The sequence below is a fragment of the Watersipora subatra genome, chromosome 8, assembly GCF_963576615.1.
Source record: "Watersipora subatra chromosome 8, tzWatSuba1.1, whole genome shotgun sequence".
Lineage (NCBI taxonomy): Eukaryota > Metazoa > Bryozoa > Gymnolaemata > Cheilostomatida > Watersiporidae > Watersipora > Watersipora subatra.
The window spans coordinates 2768078-2794551 of record NC_088715.1 but is presented as its reverse complement, the minus strand read 5'-3'; the positions used below and the strand labels follow the sequence as shown (position 1 = coordinate 2794551).

The 26474-nt window shown below is 36.4% G+C and overlaps 2 protein-coding genes across 5 annotated transcripts in view; one reads left to right on the top strand and one right to left on the bottom strand.

Annotated features, from left to right (window-relative positions):
• LOC137401421 (vascular endothelial growth factor receptor 1-like) overlaps window positions 1–8647 on the bottom strand; it is an 83523-nt gene extending 74876 nt beyond the window's left edge. For all 3 annotated transcript variants that reach the window (XM_068087755.1, XM_068087756.1, XM_068087757.1), the window contains exons 1-2: window positions 8585–8647; window positions 180–282 (exon numbers count right to left, since the gene is read on the bottom strand). The gene's annotated coding sequence lies outside the window, so the exon portion shown is untranslated. The remainder of the gene's footprint in view (window positions 1–179; window positions 283–8584) is intronic.
• Window positions 8648–8846: 199 nt separating this feature from the next.
• LOC137401534 (proteasome maturation protein-like) overlaps window positions 8847–26474 on the top strand; it is a 31387-nt gene continuing 13759 nt past the window's right edge. Inside the window, exons 1-6 of one of the 2 annotated variants that reach the window (XM_068087935.1) lie at window positions 8847–8954; window positions 17456–17553; window positions 19765–19831; window positions 23584–23685; window positions 24788–24887; window positions 24993–25165. In XM_068087935.1, the coding sequence (XP_067944036.1) occupies window positions 8952–8954; window positions 17456–17553; window positions 19765–19831; window positions 23584–23685; window positions 24788–24887; window positions 24993–25063 (441 nt within the window). In that variant the 5' untranslated portion in view covers window positions 8847–8951 and the 3' untranslated portion in view covers window positions 25064–25165. Of the gene's footprint in view, window positions 8955–17455; window positions 17554–19764; window positions 19832–23583; window positions 23686–24787; window positions 24888–24992; window positions 25166–26474 lie in introns of those variants that run through there. The other variant, XM_068087934.1, reaches the window with a different exon arrangement.

Below are 26474 nucleotides of genomic sequence, written 5' to 3'. Positions count from 1 at the left end.
GCCACATGGCTATACGGGCTATTACTCTTGCTTGTCATTGACCTCTACTCAGACTCAAGTACAAAACAATAATAACTAATTCCGTAAGAACATGAAATGAGGTTAGTAGCTTGGTTACCATTTTCCTCAAAATATAAAAACTTTTCCCATGGCCTTTAAACCCTTCAAACAGCACATACCTTATGTATCTTGGCGCTGCTGCACGAATGACTGAGTAGGGCAGCTGAGTCACATAACCACAGATGAACAAAATCAACCAGTGTTCGTGAACGGCAAAGACATCTACAAGCAAAGTTTAAACTTTTCAATTTCACAATTGTTATACTGAAGAGACCTCTGAGCAAGAAGATAGAACAGCTAATATCAGAAGATATTAGAAATCTAATCACATAACAAGATAGAGAGGTCACAGGAGTGTGTTTCATATCCAGTACTTGGTTCCTGTATTGGCCAAACTGAATGATTCAACAAAAACATGCTGTAGTCACGTCATCAAAGAGTAAACAACCACGTAAAGCAAACTATGAATATTTATAGATAACACAAACAGCTACTACCCTAAGACACTTATGTATTCGCCTTATCCAACTTTGGCATTTTCGCGGAGTCATCCTCTCGCCAAAGTTTCATGTGCGAAACTAAACTATCATAACGAACGAGCGAAAACACGAAATTAAATAGCTTTGTTCATTGATAGTCCAAGAAACAAATGGCAGCAAGCGATCAAATTGCATTATCAACCTTGGCCACACCATTCTACCGGCGGTTCACAATTACAAACTAGTCCCAAATTGAAATTTTTTTCTTATCGGTGAACTGAACCTGAGGAATCTAATTATGTTTGTTCCACTGCATTTATTTTCACATCACTATATTTTTGCACTCATCAGAGCTGCGAAATTAAGTTGCAGCGAAATTTTACTCTGTATGCTACTCACGAAACTAAATACTAGCAATGATATACAGCCCAAAAGGATAGCCGACGGCTATCATATGGCGGGGTTTAATGATGGAGCTCTATTAGGATTGTGCTAGCCTGGGTTTCAAAGCAAACACAACTCTCGCGGGGCGGTCGCGTTGCCTTGTTAGGTTTTAGAAAACACGAATCGCTGTTATCGTTTCATTAGCTTATTCAGCCAGTAGACCCCGCGGGTCACAATAGCAAACATTGAATTTCTGCAATGTAGGGGTAATACCTAACCAAAATAATGTATCTATTCAAAATAAAACATTTCAAATTACCTACTTTTAGTAATTTTAAAATTAGTAACGGTCGTAGTATATGCCTAAAGTTGAATATAATTACCCGAACGGCATTTTTTTTTTAGTTTTTGATTAATATTTTGCCACCCCTAATATAAAATGACAAAGTCTTTCATCGGTTTCACATTGTTTTACCTTGCCAATAAGATGGGACAGCAGGCAAAGCTGTGCAGTGTAGTTTTCATACTCAAAATCTAAATGCAAAACCGAATTTGAGCTATTTTACGATTGTGAGTATTAATATCACGAATGCTTGTGAATGGCAACTGACTGATCATAACGGTGACAATATTGGGATACTATATTTATTTGACAACAAAATGAATTCAACAGATAAGTAAAATAACCACTATAGTTCATAATATTCGTAAATTTACAAGGTGCTTTATTCAGCATATTTGTTTGTTCGGGTGCCGTGTTCGGGTTAATCCCAACAGAGCTTCATCATTAAACCCCGCCCATATGAGCGCCGTCGGCTATCCTTTGGGGCTGTATATCATTGATACTAGCGAAATATAAGTGTCCTAGGGTAGGTGGGACACTTGACAAACCTCACAGCTCACTACAGTTCATTTATAAATTCTTAGAATATCAGTTTCCTGATCTGTTGATATTTCACAATGGCAATGTTTTCATGACAATTTCACTATCTGTAAACATGTTAAACTGATGTTGTCTGACTACTAAAGAGGCTAAGATATTTACTAGGTCAATGAGGGTCATGTCACGATTTTAATAAATTCATATAGACAAGTAAAACAGTAACAATACAGTAGGAATTGTAGATTTGCGTGATCCATTGTCCCTTCTGGAAATAATCGCTGATCATTGTTAAGCAATATTATTCATCAAAGTAATTAATAAAAATTCAATATTTTAATGTGGTGGGCGTTAGAATAAGAACTAACCAATGCGTGACAGACACTTCGCTAAAACTATTGTACTAATTAATGTGTGACAATAAAATGTTTCCATGTTTAGTGCAAATGGTTGTTGGGTAGACAATCTCATTTTAACCACAAGAAATTTCCTTGTAGGAATATTATAATCATCGTTTGGCATACATACGGGTAGTCATCGAATTCGACTCGGCTGAAAACCACCTCATTTTGGGCGATGCATTAATTACTTTCAATTATTTGAGACTTTTTAGAACCGTGTGCAAGATAACTTCAAACAGCTACAACTCGACTTATCTCGTATTATATGTACAGGTTTTGCTACAATTTATGAGTATATAGCCTAGATGTTTGGGCCGTAGATCTTATAGACTACTACCAAATTTTCGGGCTTTTCCCTGATAAAATAAAAAAGTTTTTACACAGAAAATTTATTTCTATTTAACATTTATGACAACAGTTAGGCTGATGTTCTCACTTTCAAACTCCATATCATGAGAAAAGTGTTTTGTGCAGTTCAAAGTTCAAATCCTGTACAAAGCGGCATTTCTATTCCTAGATTTTAATCGCTATAGCCTGACAGACGAACAACAGACAGACAAACTTTGACATTTATATAGAAAACAGAACCTTTGAATGATATCATAACATAATTACTAAATACGTCAAACAAATAACCCGCTCATTGGAAGTGTACAATCCAGAGAAGAAACTATTTTATGATTATTATATTAGCTATTTATATTTTATCCCATTTGAGAAAACCTGGCATTTGTCTGGTTTCATATCAAGGACGACAGGTTATGGAATTTACTGAAATAACAATAACAGAATTTAGGCTTGATGTAGGACAGACAAATGGAATGTAATGAATTAGATTCAAAGCTACCACTTCTGAATACAATGCACTATTACAGATTAAATTGGTATCTTGTAATAGGCTATTATAGCCTCAAGTTCTATTCGTCTACCCAACTAGGCTGGCATAAGCCTGAATAGTATGCAACAGAGACGAATATGTACACCATCCCAGTATTTGACCTCAGTATCACGGGATGGGGGGGTTTAAACAAGCGCAAGAAATAGTCTTTCTTACACCGTGTTAGTTGTACTATGTGATACATGGAGCAAGTTGAGTTTTCCTGGACATGCGCGCAACATTGTGTCTATTACAACAGGCATGACAACCCCTGTACACAAGAAGAAATATTCCCTGTAAAACTAAAGAAAATTTTTGTTTATAAATACGTCCACTCCCTGCATTACTTTTGGAGCACCACCTCCATGACATTACATCCATGGTACCAACTCTATGGCCCCAGCTCTATTATTATTTACGTTAGTCTATGGCACCAGCTCTATTATATTACCTCTATGGTAACACTTTTATGGCAACACCTCTATGGCACCAGCTTTGTTATTACCTCTATGGTAACACCAGGGTGTCAAAGGCGCTACTGCTTGACCCAAGCATGCAACGCTAAGATGCAAGTCATTGTCAGTTCCCGACAGACAGCCATATTATCATGGTAACACTTCTATGCTACCAGCTCTATGCTACCACATCCATGGCGACACCTCTATGGCGACACTTCTATGGCGACACCTCTATGGTACCACCCTTATGGCAACACCTCAATGGCACCAGCTCTATTATATTGCCTCTATGGCAACACCTCTATGGCACCAGCTCTATTGTATTACCTATGTGGCAACACACGTCTATAGCACCACCTTTATGGCAACACCTCCATGGCAACACCTCCATGGCATCGCCTCCATGGTACCGCCCCATGGCACCGCCTCCATGACTACTTATATGGCAATACCTCTATTTGTAATTTTAGTATTTCATCTCTAACTTTATAACTCAATTGTTAATTGTGTTAATTTTTCAAAACTGTGAATGCTGCTAATATATAGTCAAAGCTAAAAGATAATAACTTTGATATGGTTTCTACTAAACAAGCACAGTATAGTATTAGCCCGGCTTTAACACCGTAACCAGATAGGGAATCCGACCCTTGCTAGGTCAAGAACTTCAACTCATTGTAAAGTTGGAGATACTCACAGCTCAAAGGCTGCGAGGTTACTAGCGTAAGGGGTGTAATGAGCTGGCAAATCTATCAACTAGTACACAAGAAAAACTGCAGCAGCCAATGATGTCTTCATGTTTTATCACATGATAAATACTGTGTGGGAGACTGAATAATGTAAAGACATCATTGTCTTAAGCCAATATTACGTCTTTTTACACTTGACTACAAGTGAACTGCTTATAGGAAGTGAGGGAAACCATGATCACCTCGAAGGACAAGGTACTTCGAGAGAGACAAGTGAACTGCTTACATCCAAGACTGGATATACCTATATGATTAAGAGCCCTTAGTTTAAGATCAAGGATCAGCAGATGGTAACACATAAATACTCACAAATCTCATAAATTATCAAGCGTTTATCTTGAATAGACAAATAGACAGAAAGATAAGAAACTAGTAAACATCGTTCATATACTACATGCTAGGGCAGCTAGGCAATGTGGCTTCATGCTGCCAGTTTACATGACATGCTCTACAGATGTCATCTCATGTAACGAATACCATCATCTGCCTTTCAAAACCCACAGCTGCCAACAGATGCAAATCTGAAAGCCTTGCAAAATGCAAAAACTAGCATCAGCCAAGTTGCAAAAACCACAAAGCAATTTTTTGCTCTAATATTCTTGTAAACGCCTTTGTTCTCAAATATGGAGTAAATTGCAATACCACGTTTTAATAATATTGTGGGATAAGCCGGATAACGCATAAATTCAAATCAATGCTTTTTTAAGAGAGTCAAATTAAATGAATCGTTATCAAGTTGCTGATAAACATTTGAGCAGAGGAAATAGCAAGATAACATTAATTTACTGTAGTTTGGCTCCTCTACTAGGATGACTTACTGTGCTTATTGACTGATGAATAGAAGTTAGTGAATCAAAAGTAGTTACCAACAATCCGTTAAATATTTTCCTCAACAGAACAACTATGAGTTATGAGTCGTTATGTTAGCAGTTAATAGAGACAAGCGAATGCATCTGTTGATAATTGGGTTAGAATGTTTACTGTCCTATTACATCACCATCTGCTTAGAAAGTTGTATAGGCACATTTTCTTTGAGCTACATGTATATCCTTACATATGTATATTAGGAAAAGATCTATTCAATTTGGTGGAAGGTTATTTTGTTGAACGCTAGACTGGCAGGCCAAAAGTTAACGCTGCAAAAATATATACTGTATATGTATTTAAATATATATATATATTAAAATACATATATATATATCTAAATAGATATATGTATATACTGATGAGAAAGAAGGCTGCAGTTCACTAGAACCAGAAGGTTCAAAATTTAAAAAGAGTATTTGTATAAAATATATCAAGAACTATAAACTTTAAAAAAACTATTTACTACTTGAAATTTCATATTTTTTACCATTCATTAGGTAAAACTGAAATTTGAAACTGTAATTTGAGTTTTACCTAATATATGGTAACAACCGTGAAACTTAAAGTAGTAAATAGTTTTTGAAGTATACAGTTCTTAATACATGTTATATATATATATATATATACATCACATACATGTATATGAATAAATATATGTGGTGTGTATATATATATACCACATATATTAATAATTATATGTGGTGTATATATACACCACATATATGAATAAATATATGCGGTGTGTATATATATATACCACATATATTAATAATTATATGTGGTGTATATATATACACCACATATATGAATAAATATATGTGGTGTGTATATATATACCACATATATTAATAATTATATGTGGTGTGTATATATACACCAAATATATCAATAAATATATGTGGTATATTTATATATCACATATATCAATAAATGTGGTTGGCCTCTGGTTTAATGAGCATCAAAATAATACAAATGCGAGTGCAGAAAAAGTGTGGGAACACAATAGCTTATGACAAAAGACGCTCCTACAACATAAATAATCAGTTCCTGCAATGTTAACGTTATAAAGATTTTACATTATGCACCTAATCCATTTTAAGATCTTTTTAAACTCTTCCCATTAACCATAAAAAAGAAAAGATTTTGACTTTGTTGGCGGTATCGTAACAGTAATATTATTAGTGTACATCAAAAACTTGTTTCCTTTTTCTGATTAATTTTATTGGCTTCATAGACAATGATTGCAGTAAATTTACAATAAGTTGATGGGAAACATGCATATTCTATTTACAACGATTTGCTCTTTTATAGACAGCAAAGTATATTCTGTAAAGTAAAACTCAAAACAAATATTTATACAACTACAATAAAACAGAAATATATCTTTACTACAAAAACAGCAGCTATACCTGTTCGACGTCTAACCGTAATCAAGGGTCAAGGTTAGGTTAGAAGAAAATTTTTGACAATACTCTAACTCGTGACATTCATATTGGTAAACCTACACTGTAACACCTGCACCAATTGCCTTCAAGTATTTATTAACAATTGCGCAGCCACCTATTTTCTGTTTTATCGACATATCTGATGATCACGATAAACTAAAATGTCATGGAAATTGTATATGTAGTAGATATAACGCTGTACAAAACGTCGTTTTTTCTCACAAATTTATCATAATAAATGTTCAATTTACATCGAATTTGAGAAGTTTCCCTACTTAACACTTTCCATTATATGGATTTTTTACATAGTACAGAACAAAAACTTTGCATAAACTTGATACTTAACCTGAAATTTACGTTATAGGAGGTGCACGGAGGAACATCTGTAATTAAAAAGGCAGTTCCAAATAAGAACTTAATGTAGATGTGTGTATGTTTTTTCTATTATCTCTAATTTGATTTACATACGTTACTGTAAATACCAGAGATCAGCACTAGAGTTGACAAGTATTAACAAGTGCTTGCTCATCTCACAAATGAATTGAATTGATACTCTGGTATCTTTTACTTACTGTAGAATTGAAATGACTTGGCGCATCTTACCAATAAGAATTGAATTGATACTTAATTGTAATCATAAATGAATTGCCTCGAATAACGCAATCATAAAATAATTGAATTGGCTTTTTACTGTCTCCGTGGAGCCGAGTCACAATAGATTAATTGACATGATTCTATAATTCAAAAAATTCAAAATGCACCAATGCTTCCCTTTATTATTACTTCCTCTATCAGAATTACTGCCTTGACGAAAAACTCATCATGGACAGTGATATCCTAATTCCATCTGTTATCCGATGTGCATAAAAGGGAAGATATCAGTGCAGTCCAATTGGACTGTGTCAATGTCACCATCCACATTAGACATCGTTTTCACAAGACCCCAACAATGCCGAGTGTAAGCTAGTAAAAAATTGTCGGCATGACTTGATTTCATCCAAAAAAGCAATGAAATCTGTAGTAAAAAAGTTGTATTTGCTATACAAAGAGAGGTAATGTGTGTAGCTAAGTTAGTGATTGTGGTTTATGATTATTTTGATATATTGCCATTGTCTATTTGAGATAATTGAATTGAACCAATTTATTGAAGTTAGGATAGCTAAACAATTGAAAATTGAATTGTGATGTATTGTGAATTGAATCGATTCTTACACAACTTATGATGCGAAAAGTTGGGAATTGAATTGTCAATTTTTTGATGAGCATTAAATTGAATCAAGCCATTTTTAAAGCGTACTATAAAAATTCTCTGCTCAATACTTTTCAAGATCTCAACTCCCTTAGTGTACAAGACCAAAAAAATATGCTAAAACAAATTGGATTTTAACTATGGCGTATATGTGTTTGCTCTTTGACACGTATTATAACCAATGCTATGACACTCATTTAACATAGGTGATAGGCTATAACACTAATTTATAATACTATGCTATCACACAGCTTAGATAAGGCATGAGCCTAACAAAGTTTGCATGCTAATTGTGCAAAAATGTTTCACATCAGTGTTACATAATTCGCAACTTTATAAGAATTTTGCAGTTGATGCACTTACACAAAATAATTTTTGAAACGACAGCACAAAGTTGCGCTATGCACTGAAAACATATTTCGAACCATATTTGATTGTCCGGTTTGCTAGTTTTTAGTGACGACGACCACCTCAATGGATCTACAGTCTCCTAAAATCTCAAATGCTGTCAAGTTTAATGTCACAAATGAGACAAAAACCCCAAATCAGTCAGATACAAATGAGACACTCTCTAGCACGCAGTGCAGGCACAGCCGTCTCGCTCCCTAGCTTTCTATTTTGCCCGACATTGCCTGTTATCCATAAACAAAGTCAATGGAGTATCTTAAATAAAAACTTAACGAACGATCAAACTAAACAAACAAATATTTCAAACAACCCTATGATACTGTATAGTACCTGATAGAAATAGAGTACGGTGAAAACACTCGCTGTAAGCGTTGTATACTGGTCGATGAGTACAGAAAACCCAGTTAAAAAATAGACCGCAAACTGTATGTTGATCCAAAATTCAGAGTTACATGTCAAAAATAAAATAATTTTATTTATCATAAAAAAAAAACATGGTTTTTTAGTTTTTTATAACATTACACATTTAATTATTTTTAAATATTCAAAATAATTTAAATGTTTAATCAAACAAAGGTTTTTGGATTGGTGCCTCTTTGCTGCAGTCCGATCAAAATAAAAAGGCTCAATCACGGCTTTCCGCTGCTTTGATTATCGCCTAGCTGGGAAAAAGCTTGTCATTCAATAAATCTTCAAAATGGTAAGGCTTTCTAACTAGATTTTTGGTTATGGTTATTGATTTGTTCAAGATAATTTACTCATACATCATCCTGTATAAATTAATAAATAGAAGGGTCTTAAAATCAGCTGACACTCCTACTGAAAATTGCCTATTTTTCTTTGGTCAGACCTTTGCTTGAGTATGTTTCTCAGATTGGGATATTTATGAAAAAAAATTACATAAAACAGCTTGAAAGGTTATAAAATAAGGCTGTGCACTTTCTTCCCGACTTTATTGTCAACATCGAAGGACAGATGAGCTTCACTAAACTTATAGAAAATACTGATGTGAGTCTCAGGAGGAAGATGTTATAAGTGGACATAAAGCAATTATGTTATGTATAACTAATCCAAATCTACACACAACATCAGTGTTGAATTTGCTCTGTCATTTCTTTCTATTTTGACTATGTTCAGTTTTGTGTCAGTGATGTAGTCTTAACCTTTTTTTAACAATAACTGTAAAGTTGAGATAAGTGGATGTAGGCGACCAAGAGTCGCAACGCGACTCCACTACGTGTACGAACAGCTGGGGGCGCTGTACGCCCTCCAGTGGGGCTTTGCCCTGGCCGCCAACGCTTACAGGGCTTTAAAATCATGTAGCATGTAAACTCATGTATATGATATGAGGAATGAGCACATCTGTAGTAATAAATAAGCCGAGAAAATAATAGATATTTGGGAATATAGTGTTGCCAAGAGCTCTGAGAAAGACGATCAACTATTGAATTTATAGTTCAAAGTATTTGTTGGGATTCAGTTAGGATCACAATCTTGTCATGTTACATGACCATTACATCACTGTATTGTACTGTACGGTGTTTTTATATTGAATGGCCATTGAATGTCGACTATAATGACATTAGTGTATTTGAATTAATGAAATAGAGCTATAATATACCTTGAGAATTGGCAAAGTCTAAAATTTTTTAACTTAACTATAGTTATACTTAAAAAACACAAATTTTTTTAACCATAACTTTGTTAGGGAGAGTTAGGGTAGCACTACATCACTGGTTTGTGTACTTTTGCTTTGTCATATGGGAACTAATTTGATTATTCCTGGTTCAAATACAAGTGAAGGTGTTCAGCTATCGTACGCAATACTGATATTTAGCAGTAAAAAACACTTCTTCATTTGTTAAGTCCAACAATTGAAACACACAACTAACAAAATTATAAACAATATTAGTGACAAAAGTGACCCCGTTTTTGGTATCGGTGCCGAGATGGGTGTTGAGTATCTGAATCAGTGTCAGTGATGAATCATTCTTATAAAGTTTCTTTTAAAGTTTTAAAGTTTAAAATTCTTATGAAATTTTCATAAGAATTTTAAACTTTAAATACTTTTTATAGTTTAACTTTTTAAACAGAATTTTATTTTTTAAGCAGAATTTTAAGCAGTATTTTAGCCGGCTTCATTAATAAATATCATCAGCTGCAAGTTTCTTACTTTTACCTAATGAATTGCAAGCCTGACACACTAGTTATTTTATTTATGTCTATAGTCTGATTGACCTCGACACAACTGAGGAACTTTTTTGCTTTAGTCGGAACGTGATCACAAAGTGTGGTATTTCCCAATAACAGCGATGGGATTTATTGAGTTTAATCCTGACGATACAATGTATCGTTTGTATCTTACAAAATAACTCCAGTGGCTTATCGGTATTTTGCCTGTCCTCCATCATCGGTAGCAAGTGAGTCCATCTTCAGTACGACTGGCTACATTGATAGTGATAGAAGAACGAGACTTCTTACTAAGAAAATTGAATCACTAACAGTAATTTTTAAAAAAATTGATTTTCTCCAAACTTGTACAGGCACAACAGTTCGTTCAGCAATAGAAAAGAGACTTCATAATCACAAAGAGAGAGAGAGAGAGAGCTGTACCACTTACAATAACTACTATTATTAATTGCAAGAAATATTGTCTGTTTTGTTAATACACGGACAGTATGTCAGTATGTGAATATATATATCTCTTTTTTTCCATAAATAAACACAAATAAATACAATAATATTTATATTTTCTACATTAGAATGAACAGTCATCTATGCAAGACAAAAGATCTGAATCGCACTAGTTTTCAATATGAATCGGTATATCAGATCGATATCTGAATCGGCTATTGATTTTAGAATCTGGGCATCTCTAGACAAAAGGTTAAAATAGCCAATAAAAGTTACACCCTCACTCGAACGGTCATCCATGTTTGCTTGCTTGGTATGTGCAGCGGCGAGTTTCGACAGTTAAACGAGAGTCATGTGGCAGTCCTTAGATATAGAGGCTCGGTAATTAAGATGTTGAAGTAAAAGAGGGTCAGTTGATGATGGAGAAGGAGGCTCCTTAAGTAGGGAAAATAAGAAGGCTCCAGAGGCAAAGAGAAAAGATAAGGAGGCTGTAGAGGCGAAGGAACGTGTCTCAGCAGGCAGTTCAAATATCAAATAACTCTAATGTCAAACTATTATTTACGGACACGTCCACATAAGAACAAATCTTTTTCATCGGTTTTTTTGGCCTCGTAAACTGAGGGAATTAAGATCTTAAAAACTATTTTTGCACTTCACTATACTGCATTTTAGATGCGAATATGAGTCTTTAGTATAGATATAGACAAATATCAAGACTACACAGAAAACTTGAAGATAGCTGGAAACAGCTAAAACTTGCCCTCCCTTTCCTCTATATATTACTTTCTAGACTGACCGACCGCGATTGTCAGAGATGTTCATAAGGACAGTTCAATTCGTAATTCTTTTGTATCATCTGTTGTGTAAGAATCAATTCAATTCCCATTTCATGGCACACCATCACAATTCAAAACTCAATTTATTAGCTATCCTATTTTCGATGACTCGATTTCGTTCTTCTAAATAAACAAAATAAATTCCTACCAAAAAATTGTCTTATAACAATGTTTCAAATAATAATAATAATCTACAATTGCTAATTTATCTACACACATTGCATCAGTCCATTGACTGTATGTATAGTAAATATCAGTTATTTCACAATGAACTTTATTGCTTTTTAGCTGGAATTATCAAGTCATGCCAGTACCAGTCATGCCATACCAGTATTGCTGACATACTCGGTATTTATGTTGTAAAAGCAGTGTTGATGTCGTATAACTTAGATAATAATGTCATATATTTTTAGAATCGGCAAAAGACTGCACAAGAATCAATGCATTTGAACAACAAAAGGAATTTTTTTAATTTTTGTCGTTCAGTGAACCCCCTGCATAAGAAAAGTCATTTTTGCAGTTTGACCGAAACGCAGACACGCATTATCTAATATGAACATGTAGTAGTCAAAAATATATTTGGTCCAGTGTTGAAGAATTTCATTTGCAGACATACGTTTAAGCCACTGTTTACATTTTTTTTTTCACCCATTCAAACCCGTAAATAAAAAATTGAAACCACAATTTTATGTTGTTTTTTAAGTAAAGGAAAAACTTTGTAACTGGCTGTTTTTTGGCAAAATAATAACTGAACTTCATAACTTATTGAGGCAAAGATTTGGGTGGATCTATTAATCCTACTTCCTATACCTATTTATTGGAGAGGTGTCGTTATACAGACTTTTCGACAGAATGAACAATGTTCATGAGCAGTCATTAAGCTTATAAGTAAGCGTATTGTATGTGTGCAGGCAAACCATGAAGCTAGATTATATAGTAATCCATATTATCGACCAATAAAATATCCGCAATGATATTGAGGCCTTGTAAAAACGTTTGCGGCTGGCAACACACGATATCATCGCTGTGGCGCATGTCAAGTAACACATTAGGTTACCTGCGATATCCCTGTTGGTGATGGATTTTCTGTCTCTTTCTACAGTCAGTCGAAGCAATTAAGACTGCACTTTCGCTTTGTTTTGATTGCGTGTCTGCAGAACAGTCTGTTTTCTCCTGTGGTTTGCCAACATGTTGTATTGGCCTTCCCCAATGTCTCTTTCCCTCGCAGAGCTGTGAGTAGAGCAGTTGTCTGGGGAGTCTGTTGTGCTCCATCTTGTGTACATGGCCAAGCCATCGAAGGTCCTTCTCGACAAAGATGTCGGCCATTGAAGGCTAGCACATCTAAAAACTTCTTCATTTGTAACCTGGTACCATTTTATCCTTATGTCTCAGTTGTCTCATCATGTAGTTTATTTACCTTAGTTCTGTATACTATCCAGCTTTATGATTCATAGAGTTAAGTTGATAGTATCACTGCTTTGTAGGCTTTGCACTTGGATTTTATGGAAACATGGGTGTTGTTAAACAACCTGTCCCAGAGTTTGCCAAAAGCACCGATTGCTTTTCCCATTCTGTTACGAAGTTCTTTGTCAATCTTGGAGGAGCTTGAAACAGTGCTGCCTATATAGGTGAAGTCTGTTGTCTGAACAATCGGCTTTTGGTCTATGGTGATTTCTACAGACTCGGAAGTGGAATGAAGGAGCTTGATTGGTTGATACATGCATTCTGTTTTCTTGATGTTGATCTTCAGGCTGACCATAGCTGTTGCCCATGAGAATCTATCCACCAGTGGTTGTATGTCAGTAGCACTATGCGCCACCAGTGCACTATTGTCGGCAATGAGCATTTCTTTCACGAGATATCTGGTGCGTGTTCTTGCTTTGTATTGGGGTACGTTGAAAAGTCAGCTTCATGCCTAGTCTGTATGTAAATTCCTTTATGAATGTCTTTGAATGCAACTTAGAGCATTGCAGTGAGATAAAGTGAAAGCAACTTTGGAGCTAGAACACACCCCTTCTTCACACCATTTGTTACTGTGAATCCTTGAGAAGCAGCATTGCCCTGTACTACTTTGATTTCCTTATACATGAAGAACTTGTATGAAATTAATAATTTTTTCCGTGCAGCCAAACTTCTTCAGTGCACACCAGTAGTAGGAAAAAATGTGGGAACTCTAGAGACATCTCTCTCTTATCGGCTGCAGGAAAGATAATGGCTCGTATCATCTTAAATAAAATCAACGCGAAGATCTTACCAAGCATTCTCTTCGAGACACAAAGTGGTTTCTGAAGCAGCCAGAGTACTATCGACATGGTCTTCAGCCTGAGACAAATTCAAAAAAAATGTACAGAACAGACTATGGAATTGTATGCTGTATTCATAGACTTCACCAAAGTTTTTATTACAGTATCAAGGGAAGGATTTTCTTTCAACGCAGTAATAATAAAATGAAGCATGAATGCATTGTGACTCGAGTCCTTTTGCTTGTTAAAATTAGAGAATCAGGTGAATTCCTCGATGGTGACCAGGAAAACTTAAGTCATTTCTTAATGGAAGGGTGTTCCGATACATTAAAATTCTACAGTAAATTACAGATACCATAGAATTGATTCAATTCATTTGTGAGATGAGCCTTAAGGCTTGCTCGAGCAAGCATGCTAACTCGAGTCTCGTCTCTAGTGTTTATCTTTAAATACGAAGTAATACAGTTCCATAATAGTACTAGTTCCATAATAGTACTATAGTTCTATAACTCTGAGAGCTAATGCATTGCTGATCATACACTTCGGTGCTCGCGCCCTGAAATAAAATAGCAATAAAACCTTCTGATTATTTCTTATTATTTATTATCATTCCTTTATCAATTAGACTAAAAACCTAAAATATATGCAAAAGCATATAGTTTAGGTCTTTAAACTTAGTTTGGCATATTTTTATATGATATTAATGCTTTGATGCTAAACGGGATTTCTTGAAATATTTCTCAATTTAGTCTCTGGAATGAATTAAACAAAATACATTGTATTTTTATAAGAATCTTTGTTTCAACCTACAATATTTCAACTTATAAAGCAACTCATAGAATGTATTAACTGTGTCAAGGTTTGACTCAATTCATGAAACATCTATTGTTATTAAGCTGGTATTTCATTTGTGTAAGGCTAAGAAACAAGTCTACATCTATTACCGACTAGTACTGATCTTTATTAGTAATATTATATAACATTTGCAATAGTTAAACATCCAAGTTTATTCATATATAATTTATAGTTTGGTTATATAAACTTGCTTCAAGTGTTACACAAGCAGTATATTTACCTCCTTCCATTTCTAGCTGCACTGTAAATATGAAAACAGCAGATGTTCTATGAATTACTTGTACAATTAGATTAGTGTCATGAGAATTTGTCATGTGTAATAACTATGTGCGCAATTGTTCTGCGATGAAGCAAGGTGGTCGAGTTGCGCAGATGGTAGTGTGCCTGGCTACTAAGCTGAATATTTGAGTTTGATTCACCTGTGAGGTATTGTTTTTTCCTAACCTCTAAAGGTGAAAACACACTAGGCGATATTTAGAGCGATATCGCACTGTGTGGTGCTAATCTGCGCTAGAATTCACTCAGCGTGCTCATGCAGAGCGATAACGTTAGACTTTCTCTACACAACTTTATCGCTAGCGAGATGCATTCCGATTGGTTGGATGTTGCCAGAATGCAATTTTATGGCGGGTAATTATTTCTTATCGATGTTCACCAACGTACAGCAGCGACAATTTGCTATTTTGTTAATATTGAAACATCTTCAGAACGAACACTGAAATGTTTATAAATTTAATATAGCACTCTCAGTCCTGTACACCATACCAGACAGACATCTTATTATAGTAAATACTAGTACAGAGAGTTTGTCATGTGTAATAACTATGTGCACAATTATTCTTAGAAAATTATTGAGTCTTTTTTTAGTATAGTAAAGGATAGTATGCTGGCAACTCCGTGTACCGTGAGAGATAGTAATAGGTAATAACAATGTGCACAAATATTCTTAGAAAAGCGGTCGAGTGGTGCAGAGGGTAATGCGTCGAGCCGATAGTCTGCATATTCGGGTTCGGTTCTTGTGCGGTGCAATCATTTATCCAAACGCTCCAGAGTGGCTTCGGACAGACGGCTCGTATTAAGATTAAGACCAGTACCCTTGCCAGTCCAGTGCACTTAATAGATCATCATGAGTAATCAGTACATAGAGAATTATCACATGCAGCAGTAAAGTCCCCAAGAGGTGTAATAGTAGCGTGCTTATCTTTGAATCTGACGGCGTGGGTTTGAGTCTTGTGTGAGGTAGATCTTTTTCCTAACACTTCGGTCAGACACTGTAATAATAATTGCATGGGCAGTGGTAAAGATGTAGTCAGGGAGCATTTGAACAAACCATAGTATGAAGTGCAGGCAAATAGAGGCAATGCTGGATTTTCTACACCATACAATCAAACCTCTATGTATGATCACCGTAAAGATGTGGTTGCGTCAAATTTGAGTTGATCTTAAAAGAAAGCTTTTTTTTCTCTATCAGTTAATATGTTGTTTGTTGTGTTAGGCGATCTCATTGCCAAGATATTTGAAGATTAAAATCAAAAAAATCTGATCGCGGTAAAAACGCTCAGGCCAAAAAAACATGCCCAGACTTGCCCAAAATGATGTCACACGTGATTTATCTGTCAATATATCTCGTATTCACATCGACTATTTGCGATAAAAATCTAGTCCTACGCGGCTCTATTGGCATATATTTTATTTTGTATTTGCTCATGTTGGTTAGAATAAAATTTTAAACCCTGCTACAGATACATTATTATGAATGTTTCAAAGGCCTCAAATAATGAAAATTGAAAATTTGTCCTACTCACTTTCTCCAAATGCTGTGTAAGCATTTGAGTAGCACGTGCAGGAAATTACATTTTGGCCTCAAACAGGGAACTATAATCTGAATGTAAACTCAACAGGAAACTCTATAGGAGACTCAAAGTAAAAGATAAATTTACCTCCATTCTCCGATCTTCCTCCGTAGAACTTTAACTACCTGATGTCAAGAAAACTCGGAGTCACCTTCGTAGTAACTTCACAGCAATTTTTACAATTATGTTGTTCGCCAATAAAACGTGTCGATCGAGTAATTCATTAAAGTAACGATGTTAATTAATTTAGTAAATAGGCGAGTCCAGGCGATTTAATAATAGAGTAAAATCCCTAACTTTGAGATCACAGACAACGCGTTTTACGAGTGCTAACATTTATTACGGCCTATATAAAAGTTTCGCGCTGATGATTGGCTAAGGAAGCGACTTCCTATTTGTCGCTCGTGGTTTCTTTTCAGATGTATTGCTTGTGACGTCACGAAAGAAGCACCCGCTGGAACGTGAGCTTTTTAAAAGAGGACCTCATTCAAACGCATATATCTCTGGACAGGGTTGGTCTACAAAGACAAAAATGGCATCAAATTGTAGCTGATGTTTTAGCCTTTTATGGGTTTTAATTTCATTAAATGGAATTTATTGACGCAACCACATCTTTAACGTTTCAATGTATTACATAGAATTGTTGTGAATATTTAACCGCGGATTCGAAGTAAATTCCAAAGTTTTTTGAAACATACTCATCTGCTTGCATATCGCAGTATCCAAACTACATGTATATTTCACTGATCATGTTATTAAAATTAGTCTATTGCTCTGCAGAGTCTAAAAATACCTAGCCTCAGGCCTAAGGAGGAAAAGTTAGGACAAGCACTAGAGCCGCATGGCGAGTATGGAGTTGCTTCCCTTATGCATACAGGGTATGTATTTTGTCTACAGTATACCCTAGGAGCTTGAAGGTATGAATAAAAACTCTTTGTTGGTTTCACTGAATTAGAGCACCTTGGCTTAAGTGTAATTTCTTGCAGATACTTTGGCAGTTGCTTCGAAATCATGGAAGGAAAAATTAATTATAATAAAACTGTGTCGATCATTGTCTTGATTTTAGCAGCCCGTGTCAGCTCTGAGCTGTCACTGTCTGCTTTTAGCTGTCACTGTCAGTTCTTAGCCGTCACTGTCAGTTCTTAGCCGTCACTGTCAGCTCATAGCTGTCACTGTCAGCTCATAGCCGTCACTGTCAGCTCATAGCCGTCACTGTCAGCTCATAGCCGTTACTGTCAGCTCTTAGCCGTCACTGTCAGCTCATAGCTGTCACTGTCAGTTCTTAGCCGTCACTGTCAGCTCATAGCTGTCATTGTCAGTTCTTAGGTGTCATTGTCAACTCTTAGCTATTATGGTCTGATCTTAGCCGTCACTGTCTGCTCTTAGCTGTCACTGTCTGCTCTTAGCCGTCACTGTCTGCTCTTAGCTGTCACTGTCTGCTCTTAGCTGTCACTGTCAGCTCTTAGCTGTCACTGTCAGCTCTTAGTCGTCACTGTCAGCACTTAGCTGTCACTGTCTGCTCTTAGCCGTGACTGTCAGCTCTTAGATGTCACTGTCAGCTCTTAGCCGTCACTGTCAGCTCTTAGATGTCACTGTCAGCTCTTAGTCGTCACTGTCAGCACTTAGCTGTCACTGTCTGCTCTTGGCCGTCACTGTCTGCTCTTAGCCGTCACTGTCAGCTCATAGCTGCCACTGTCAGCTCTTAGCTGTCACTGTCAGCTCTTAGTCGTCACTGTCAGTTTTTAGCTGTCACTGTTAGCTCTTAGTCGTCACTGTCAGCTCTTAGCTGTCACTGTCTGCTCTTAGCTGTCACTGTCTGCTCTTAGCTGTCAGCTCTTAGCTGTCACTGTCAGCTCTTAGCTGTCACTGTCAGCTCTTAGCTGTCACTGTCTGCTCTTAGCTGTCACTGTCTGCTCTTAGCTGTCAGCTCTTAGCTGTCACTGTCAGCTCTTAGCCGTCACTGTCAGCTCAGCCGCCACTGTCAGCTCTTAGCTGTCACTGTCAGCTCTTAGTCGTCACTGTCAGTTTTTAGCTGTCACTGTCAGCTCTTAGTCGTCACTGTCAGCTCTTAGTCGTCACTGTCAGCACTTAGCTGTCACTGTCTGCTCTTGGCCGTCACTGTCTGCTCTTAGCTGTCAGCTCTTAGCTGTCACTGTCAGCTCTTAGCTGTCACTGTCAGCTCTTAGCTGTCACTGTCTGCTCTTAGCTGTCACTGTCTGCTCTTAGCTGTCAGCTCTTAGCTGTCACTGTCAGCTCTTAGCCGTCACTGTCAGCTCAGCCGCCACTGTCAGCTCTTAGCTGTCACTGTCAGCTCTTAGTCATCACTGTCAGTTTTTAGCTGTCACTGTCAGCTCTTAGTCGTCACTGTCAGCTCTTAGTCGTCACTGTCAGCACTTAGCTGTCACTGTCTGCTCTTGGCCGTCACTGTCTGCTCTTAGCCGTCACTGTCAGCGCATAGCCGCCACTGTCAGCTCTTAGCTGTCACTGTCAGCTCTTAGTCGTCACTGTCAGCTCATAGCTGTCACTGTCTACTCTTAGCTGTCACTGTCAGCTCTTAGCTGTCACTGTCAGCTCTTAGCTGTCACTGTCAGCTCATAGCCGTCACTGTCTGCTCTTAGCTGTCACTGTCTGCTCTTAGCTGTCACTGTCAGCTTTTAGCTGTCACTGTCTGCTCTTAGCTGTCACTGTCTGCTCTTAGCTGTCACTGTCAGATCTTAGCTGTCACTGTCAGCTCTTAGCCGTCATTGTCAGCTCATAGCTGTCACTGTCAGTTCTTAGTTGTCACTGTCAGCTCTTAGCCGTCACTGTCAGCTCATAGCCGTCACTGTCTGCTCTTAGCTGTCACTGTCTGCTCTTAGTCTTCACTGTCAGCTTTTAGCTGTCACTGTCTGCTCTTGGCCGTCACTGTCTGCTCTTGGCCGTCACTGTCAGCTCTTGGCCGTCACTGTCAGCTCTTAGCTGTCACTGTCAGCTCTTAGTTGTCACTGTCATACCTGGGCTCAGCAGATCAAAAGATGCATAGGAGAATGTTGGCTCCTTAAAGCATACAGTTCCTATCTCACTGCTGACTTATATTGCTGTCGTTTTAGTTTGTCATCATCAGTTAAGGACCAGGCTAATCCATCTACACACCCTCTTCAATACAGTCTTGAGCATGTATGTATTACCTGCTTTATGGTATGTTATATCATAAAGCAACAACCATATGTTATATATATGGATATAGATTATATGTTATATGTCTACAGAGGATATGTTATATGGCTACAGAGGATATGTTATATGGCTACAGAGGATATGTTATATGGCTATATATACATGTAATATGTTTTAGGGCTATAAATGATTTGTTATATGGTTGCTGATGATATCCGCGCATATCATATTCCCACACAAAATTGATCTTTATTTACCATCATAACTTTTAAATTTCATATCATGAGAAAAGCGTTTTGGGCAGTTCAATTAAATTATGAGAACAAATAAAACAACTGTAAAGGTGTTTAAATGTAAAATAATAAGTAATGGCTAGATAAAGTCTGATTTGTTACAATGGTTACATTGAAAAGTGAATTGATACTAATACAATTAAAATGAACCGATAAAACAAAATAAAAATAATGAATATGTTGAATTAATAACAGAGAGTTCATAATAGTGTATATAAAAGATTACTGCTGCTGCAGAAGCTAGCCATTCAAATTTTGAGTACGTCTTTACTGTTATATAACCTATAACCTTTCGATAGTCGATACTGGTATAAATTTAAAAATTAAATATTTGATTCGTTTGATATTTGATAGCCTAAACGAAATACATCAGTGAATTGCACAAGGTTACTCAGTCTAACCGAACCGAGAGAGAATGTAGACACAATTTCTACTTGAGACTGTTTATGTGAACACTTTTAGTTTTGTAATTTTTAGCAATTACCCTTTGCAATAACCGCAAAATGAAATTTACGAATAAAGAAAAATGGATAATGAATTTTGAAACAGTTTTTACAAAAAGTTTCAAAGAAAGAACAAATGCAATATTGTGATATTGCATTTGATATTATATAATGTGATATTAATCCTTTTATAAAATGGAAATACCATAGTTGAGCTAGATAAGATAAGAATAGCTTATTCTTGTGGTCAGGTTTTCAATTGTCACAAGTTGAATTTTAGTACGGCGGGGATTATTCATTGCAAGATTTTAATGTCTACAGCTGGACACATCGTCTACAGAAAACAAAAGATAAAATTATACATTGTATATTTATAATTGTAGAATTAACAATTATGTATAAAGGTTCATCGGACTGAATCATTTTTGCTAGTTTTCAACAAAAACCAACTTTCTATAGCCCAATAGAAATTGAGTTATGAGCCTTTGCCGAATGCAAGCTCATTTTAGATAAACGACCTTGGGGTCATCAGACGGTATGTTACAAACCTGCAAGTTTATAAAATAAATAATAGCAATATATATCAAATGTTAAAAATTTACATGTATATGCAAAAGAAATATACAAAAGCAGGGAACATATACACTCAATGTTTATAGCAACTAAAATAAAATCATATAAATATATTTATTTCATATCGTAAGTTTCCACACTGCCGCTACAAGTATCTCCTGTCATTTTAATTCTCTTTACCTTTCGTGTTGTCATGTTCTTCAGGTCTTCTAACCTGAAATCTTTACCATTGCCGAATCAGTCGATATCAGCATCAATATTGAAGTCTTTGCAGAGCTAGTATTATTTTTGGCCATCTCAAAAAGTTTCACAGAGACGAACTGCTATAAACAGGCACAGCTGCGCGTATTTTCTAAGCACAAAGAACAGCTTTACTATGGTACCGCAGGCTTTATCGTGTTCCCCAAAGCTTAAAATCGATTGCTATAAGGAAAACTTCTGAACTATGTAAAGGACTTTAATTAGGTCTACATACACAGTAGGCACTCTTACAGCGTAAATAATCCGTTCTAGGATTATCACAAATCAAAGTACACTTTGTGGTGCTTATCCTGAGAAAACTTATCACCTCAACAGAAGCTATATACTGGTTCGAGTGACAACAACTCCAAACACATAATATAATATCAAATGTTTGGCAGTAAGACAATTGCTATATGCTATTGTAGACTACTAGCACTGGTAATAAAATAATCCCACGACCAAACACGAGTGAAGCGATTGTTTGGGAGCTTTATGATAAATGCATATGCGCACACAGCTCCCGAAAAATTATCCGTCAACGGCCGTGACCAAACCATTGTGCCGAAATCACATCAAAAAATTAAACTATTTTTGTATAGAGCCGTTTAAGTATATAATCATACAAAACACACGTAAACCTATTTAAATATGTTACCAAGTCTTTGAATAGTGTAGACAATATTCTAAAACTTACCCATCTGATCGGATTATACATAGCTAGACAGATGAATTTGGCCCAAAAATCGCCATTACAACTTGACAAGCGTTTTTTAATCAAAATTAAGACCGGTCAACGAAACGCCGATAAGGCCGTGCGACAGAGAGTAGAACCATTAAGTCGTGCGCATTTCACGAGAAAAACGTGCACATTTTAGTGATTTCACCAGTCTATGGCATTGTCCAATTGCCGAAGGTTTCTGTAATTAACATAGAAGTACTGAAAAGTAATCATTTCTTTTTTGCCGATTCTACCGGACTCTGACATTTTGGACACTTATAATGAGTACTTTGGTATTCCAACTTATGTCCAAAGCAGTGAAAGTAAAGGATATGATGATGATATTTTTCTAACGATTCTTATAAGATTATTACAATATTTAATTGTGAGAATAATTATTCGATTTTATGAGATTATTATAATATATAGTTGTAAGAATAATCATTCGAGTTTACAAGATCAAAGTATAATTATAGTGACCAATGGTTTGCAATATGTACTGTTATTATTTTTCTAATGATTTTGTTGATGATACTGCGGCTGTGCCCAATATCGCGGTACTGCCAAGCCGTTTGTAATATCTACAAAATTAAGTTATAGGTCTACATTTTCTTATAGATATACATCAATTTTTATGACAACCAGCTAAAATCTGTTTAGATTTTTAAATTCAGCATAGCTTTTTAGATATAAATACAGAAATCTAGATAAATATCACAACTTCTTGATATTGGTTGCTATGACCAATGATATACAGCCCCCCCCCCCCCTTGCCTGTGTATATTACACAGCAGCTTGCCATTTTACTTACTTAATATTGCATTTCTCCTATTGCAGGGAGAGATATAAACATATAATCTTTCCTTTCATTATTGCTGTTTGTTGTATATAATAACACCCAGTACATTACAGCTACCATTGCAGTTATCATATTGCACTGCAGTGCCATTTGATTGCTAATATTGCATTTTTCAACCAGTAGTACCCTTTCTTTTTTCATTTATCTCTTTGGTCGTGGGCTGTATGACAGGGGAATTTTCTAGTTACCCATTGAATTTGAGTAACTTACCTGATTTATCTTTAATAGCAGCCGTGAAACCAGCTTGACCTAATGAGTAATGACATTACGTGTAACGTCAAGCTGGCTGATAGAATTTTCGCAAATGATGATTAAGTGCATGTATGTATCCTATTGTTTCATAGTATGTAATGTGACAGCGAAATGGACAGCGTAATGTAGTGGATTGGCTAGCTGGTCTGCAGACCTCGAGGTTCTGAGTTCAAATCCAGTGCGAGGTGGATTTTCGGTTCCTAAAAGTTTATGGCTATAATTAGGCGGTCGAACACTGAGATTTATATAGATTAGTGTCTTATTTGTGTTATCGTATGTTCATATCATAAATAACAGAAGACTGAGACAGAGACACGAGGGTGAATGTTTGAGGGCATCAAGGTACTAGGTTTAACTTTGTCTGTTGACAGTGGAGGGAGCAGCAGGAGAGACAAGCTATGGCGACTGCTCGCGCTATACAAGGTCTCCATATGCCTATGAAGCTTGGCATGGAGAGGTTTGCTGCCAAACAGGTGTGTGCTGCATCTATAGTTTCTCATCCTAGGTAGCAGACATTGCAGTACGGCACACAAAATAATGTTTGAAACTACTGATGCTTCAAAATATGCCGATTAAAACTCCTGTTTCTACTATGTCTATAAACCCTGTTGTCCGTAATCAGGATGGAATTGTTTACACCAGCAGGTATGATTTTCATGATGAACCAGTGCAACTAAAAGAAACATTTCTAAATGTGAAAGGGTTTGGTCATGCTCAATCAACCACGAGTTTTATTTGATATATTATTTTATACTGCGGTTTTATTCGTGGTGCCTTTTAGGCCGAGGGCGGAAGCAAATGACAGTTTTAAAAAGTTCATGTAACAATGCATTGTTTTCAACAAAAACAGCTACCATACTTTTCAGACTATAATTTAGCCACTACTTTTTTCTGATGTTATGAGCCATGCGGCTTATATAAGGGTGCGGCTATTCTGTGGTTTTTTCTTTCACTTCTAGGGCGCATCATTCGGAATCTCTGGTTAGTGTATCTTTACCGGTGAAAGAAAATACGAAACAATACCCAACTGTACTGTTCCGTTAGGCGCTGGGTTAAAAAGTGTCAGTTAATACGGAACAGTGCCTAACGGCACTGTTCCGTTTTAACTAGCAAAGTTGCTGCCATGTTAAAAATCTCCGTCGTGAGTTCTGCGGCCTATACAAAGGTGCGGCCTATGTATTGTTTTATTATCTTTTTTTTAAATAAAGCAGATGCGCCTTATATAAGGGTGCGGTTAATAGTCCGAAAAGTATGATATGTCAATCGTGCAGCTGGCCTATGAAAGGTCACCTGTCCATATTTGGAAATGCAAGCAGAGTATCACTCATACATAATTATACTAAAGGCATAAACTGTCTTTTACAACAAAGAGAGCAGGCTGTCTCTTGTACAACTTGTCAATAGATGTTCAATAATGTTCAGGGACAAAACTTCTGCCTCTATAGCACCCTCTTGTACTCAGCCAACTGGAAGAGTTTACATACGAACAATCACATGCTTTCAGAAGTTCAACCCTTGCTAGTAGACTGTTCCGGAGTTTTCTAACCTCTAAAAACTAATCGCGTCTATTAACAGATAAATCGACTGCCGTGCATGGCCACAAGAAATTCCAACTTGATGGAGGACATACTAACAGGCAGGGATGAATCCATAGACATAGAGGATGTCTTCAACAGTAAGTGTTGTCATCTTTGTTATTCTTTGGCAACTGCTGTGTCTTTATACCAGTTATTGTCACATAAATAAACTAGCTATATGAAAGTTTATTTTGCATGTTCAGGTCCAATGGAGTTTCCAGAGCGAGCCGGTGATCCACACGCACTTATGGAGCGTCGACTCGGTATCCTCTAACAAATGGATAGTCTGAGCTCCATCTTGAAGTTGTATTTTAATTGTATCTTCTATGTAAAGTATATCAAATTTACTATGGAAAATATATTCATCTTTAGGCAATTGCATAATCTCAGAATAATTTGAAATGCTGTTTTTTCGCATGGCATGGCTCATTGAATCATCAGCTACAAATGATGTTTGTCTCCAGGCCTGTTATATGTCGGGACATCTGTCATATATCAGACAATCTGTCACATGTTAATACGCTTGATTATAGGCTTTATATGTGATAGAAGACCTGTAATAGGACAAGAAAAGCTTACAAGCTTACACCTGTCGTATGATCAGACACCTGTCGTTTGATCAGACACCTGTCGTATGATCAGACACCTGTCGTAGGATCAGACACCTGTCGTATGATCAGATACCTGTCGTATGATCAGACACCTGTCGTATGATCAGACACCTGTCGTATGATCAGACACCTGTCGTATGATCAGACACCTGTCGTATGATAAGATACTGCATAACAGCACACATAATAATGCAATATTATGGAACAATGTAATAAGGTATTTTGGTAAAAAGGGCTGCATAAAATCAGCAACTCTCCAGGCGACAGATTATGTTATGGCAACGGAATATGTTATGGCAACGGAATATGTTATGGCAACGGAATACGTCATGGCAACGGAATACGTCATGGCAACGGAATACTTCATGGCAACAGAATACGTTATGGCAATAGAATACGTTATGGCAATAGAATATGTTATGGCAATCAATACTGTAGTCATGCAACACGTATTTATTGGCTGCAAGCATTCATAACAGGATGTGCAAAAAGAAAGGTAACTAATATAAATGTGATCTACTGCAGATGTGTCTCTTGGCTGTAATCTTGCCTATGTTCTTCTCTCATCCTTTAACTTTGATATCATGCACTCTTGCCGTGTGAAATCAAGTGTTTAACAAGACTGCATTATTTCTCTAAAAATATTTCAGTAGGTTTATAGAATTACAGTGTAACTGTCCACAGCATAATAGCTCTCTTATTGTCACATGGAAGATGTGACAATAAGGGGTCGGTGGATATTAGTGTCTATAAGGTAGGGAAAGTTAAATACAAAAGGCTCAAGCAGAGAGATCCCATGTCAGAGTATTTTGAACAACATCATCTCTGGTCCACAGGCTACAACCAAGTTAGTTCCGCACACAGCTAGATCAGTGATTTCCTGGTCTACAGATAGGTCTGGGTTAGATAGGAAATTATGTCCCCATCCTGAAATATTTTTGACAAAATATTGTATCTAATTTATTACATTTTCAAACATTAATTAGGGCAAAGTTTGGTAGCATTCCTAAATAAATACACCTTTGATATGTACAATGGTTCAAAAACAGAACCTTTAGCTTTTTGGGTGGAAAA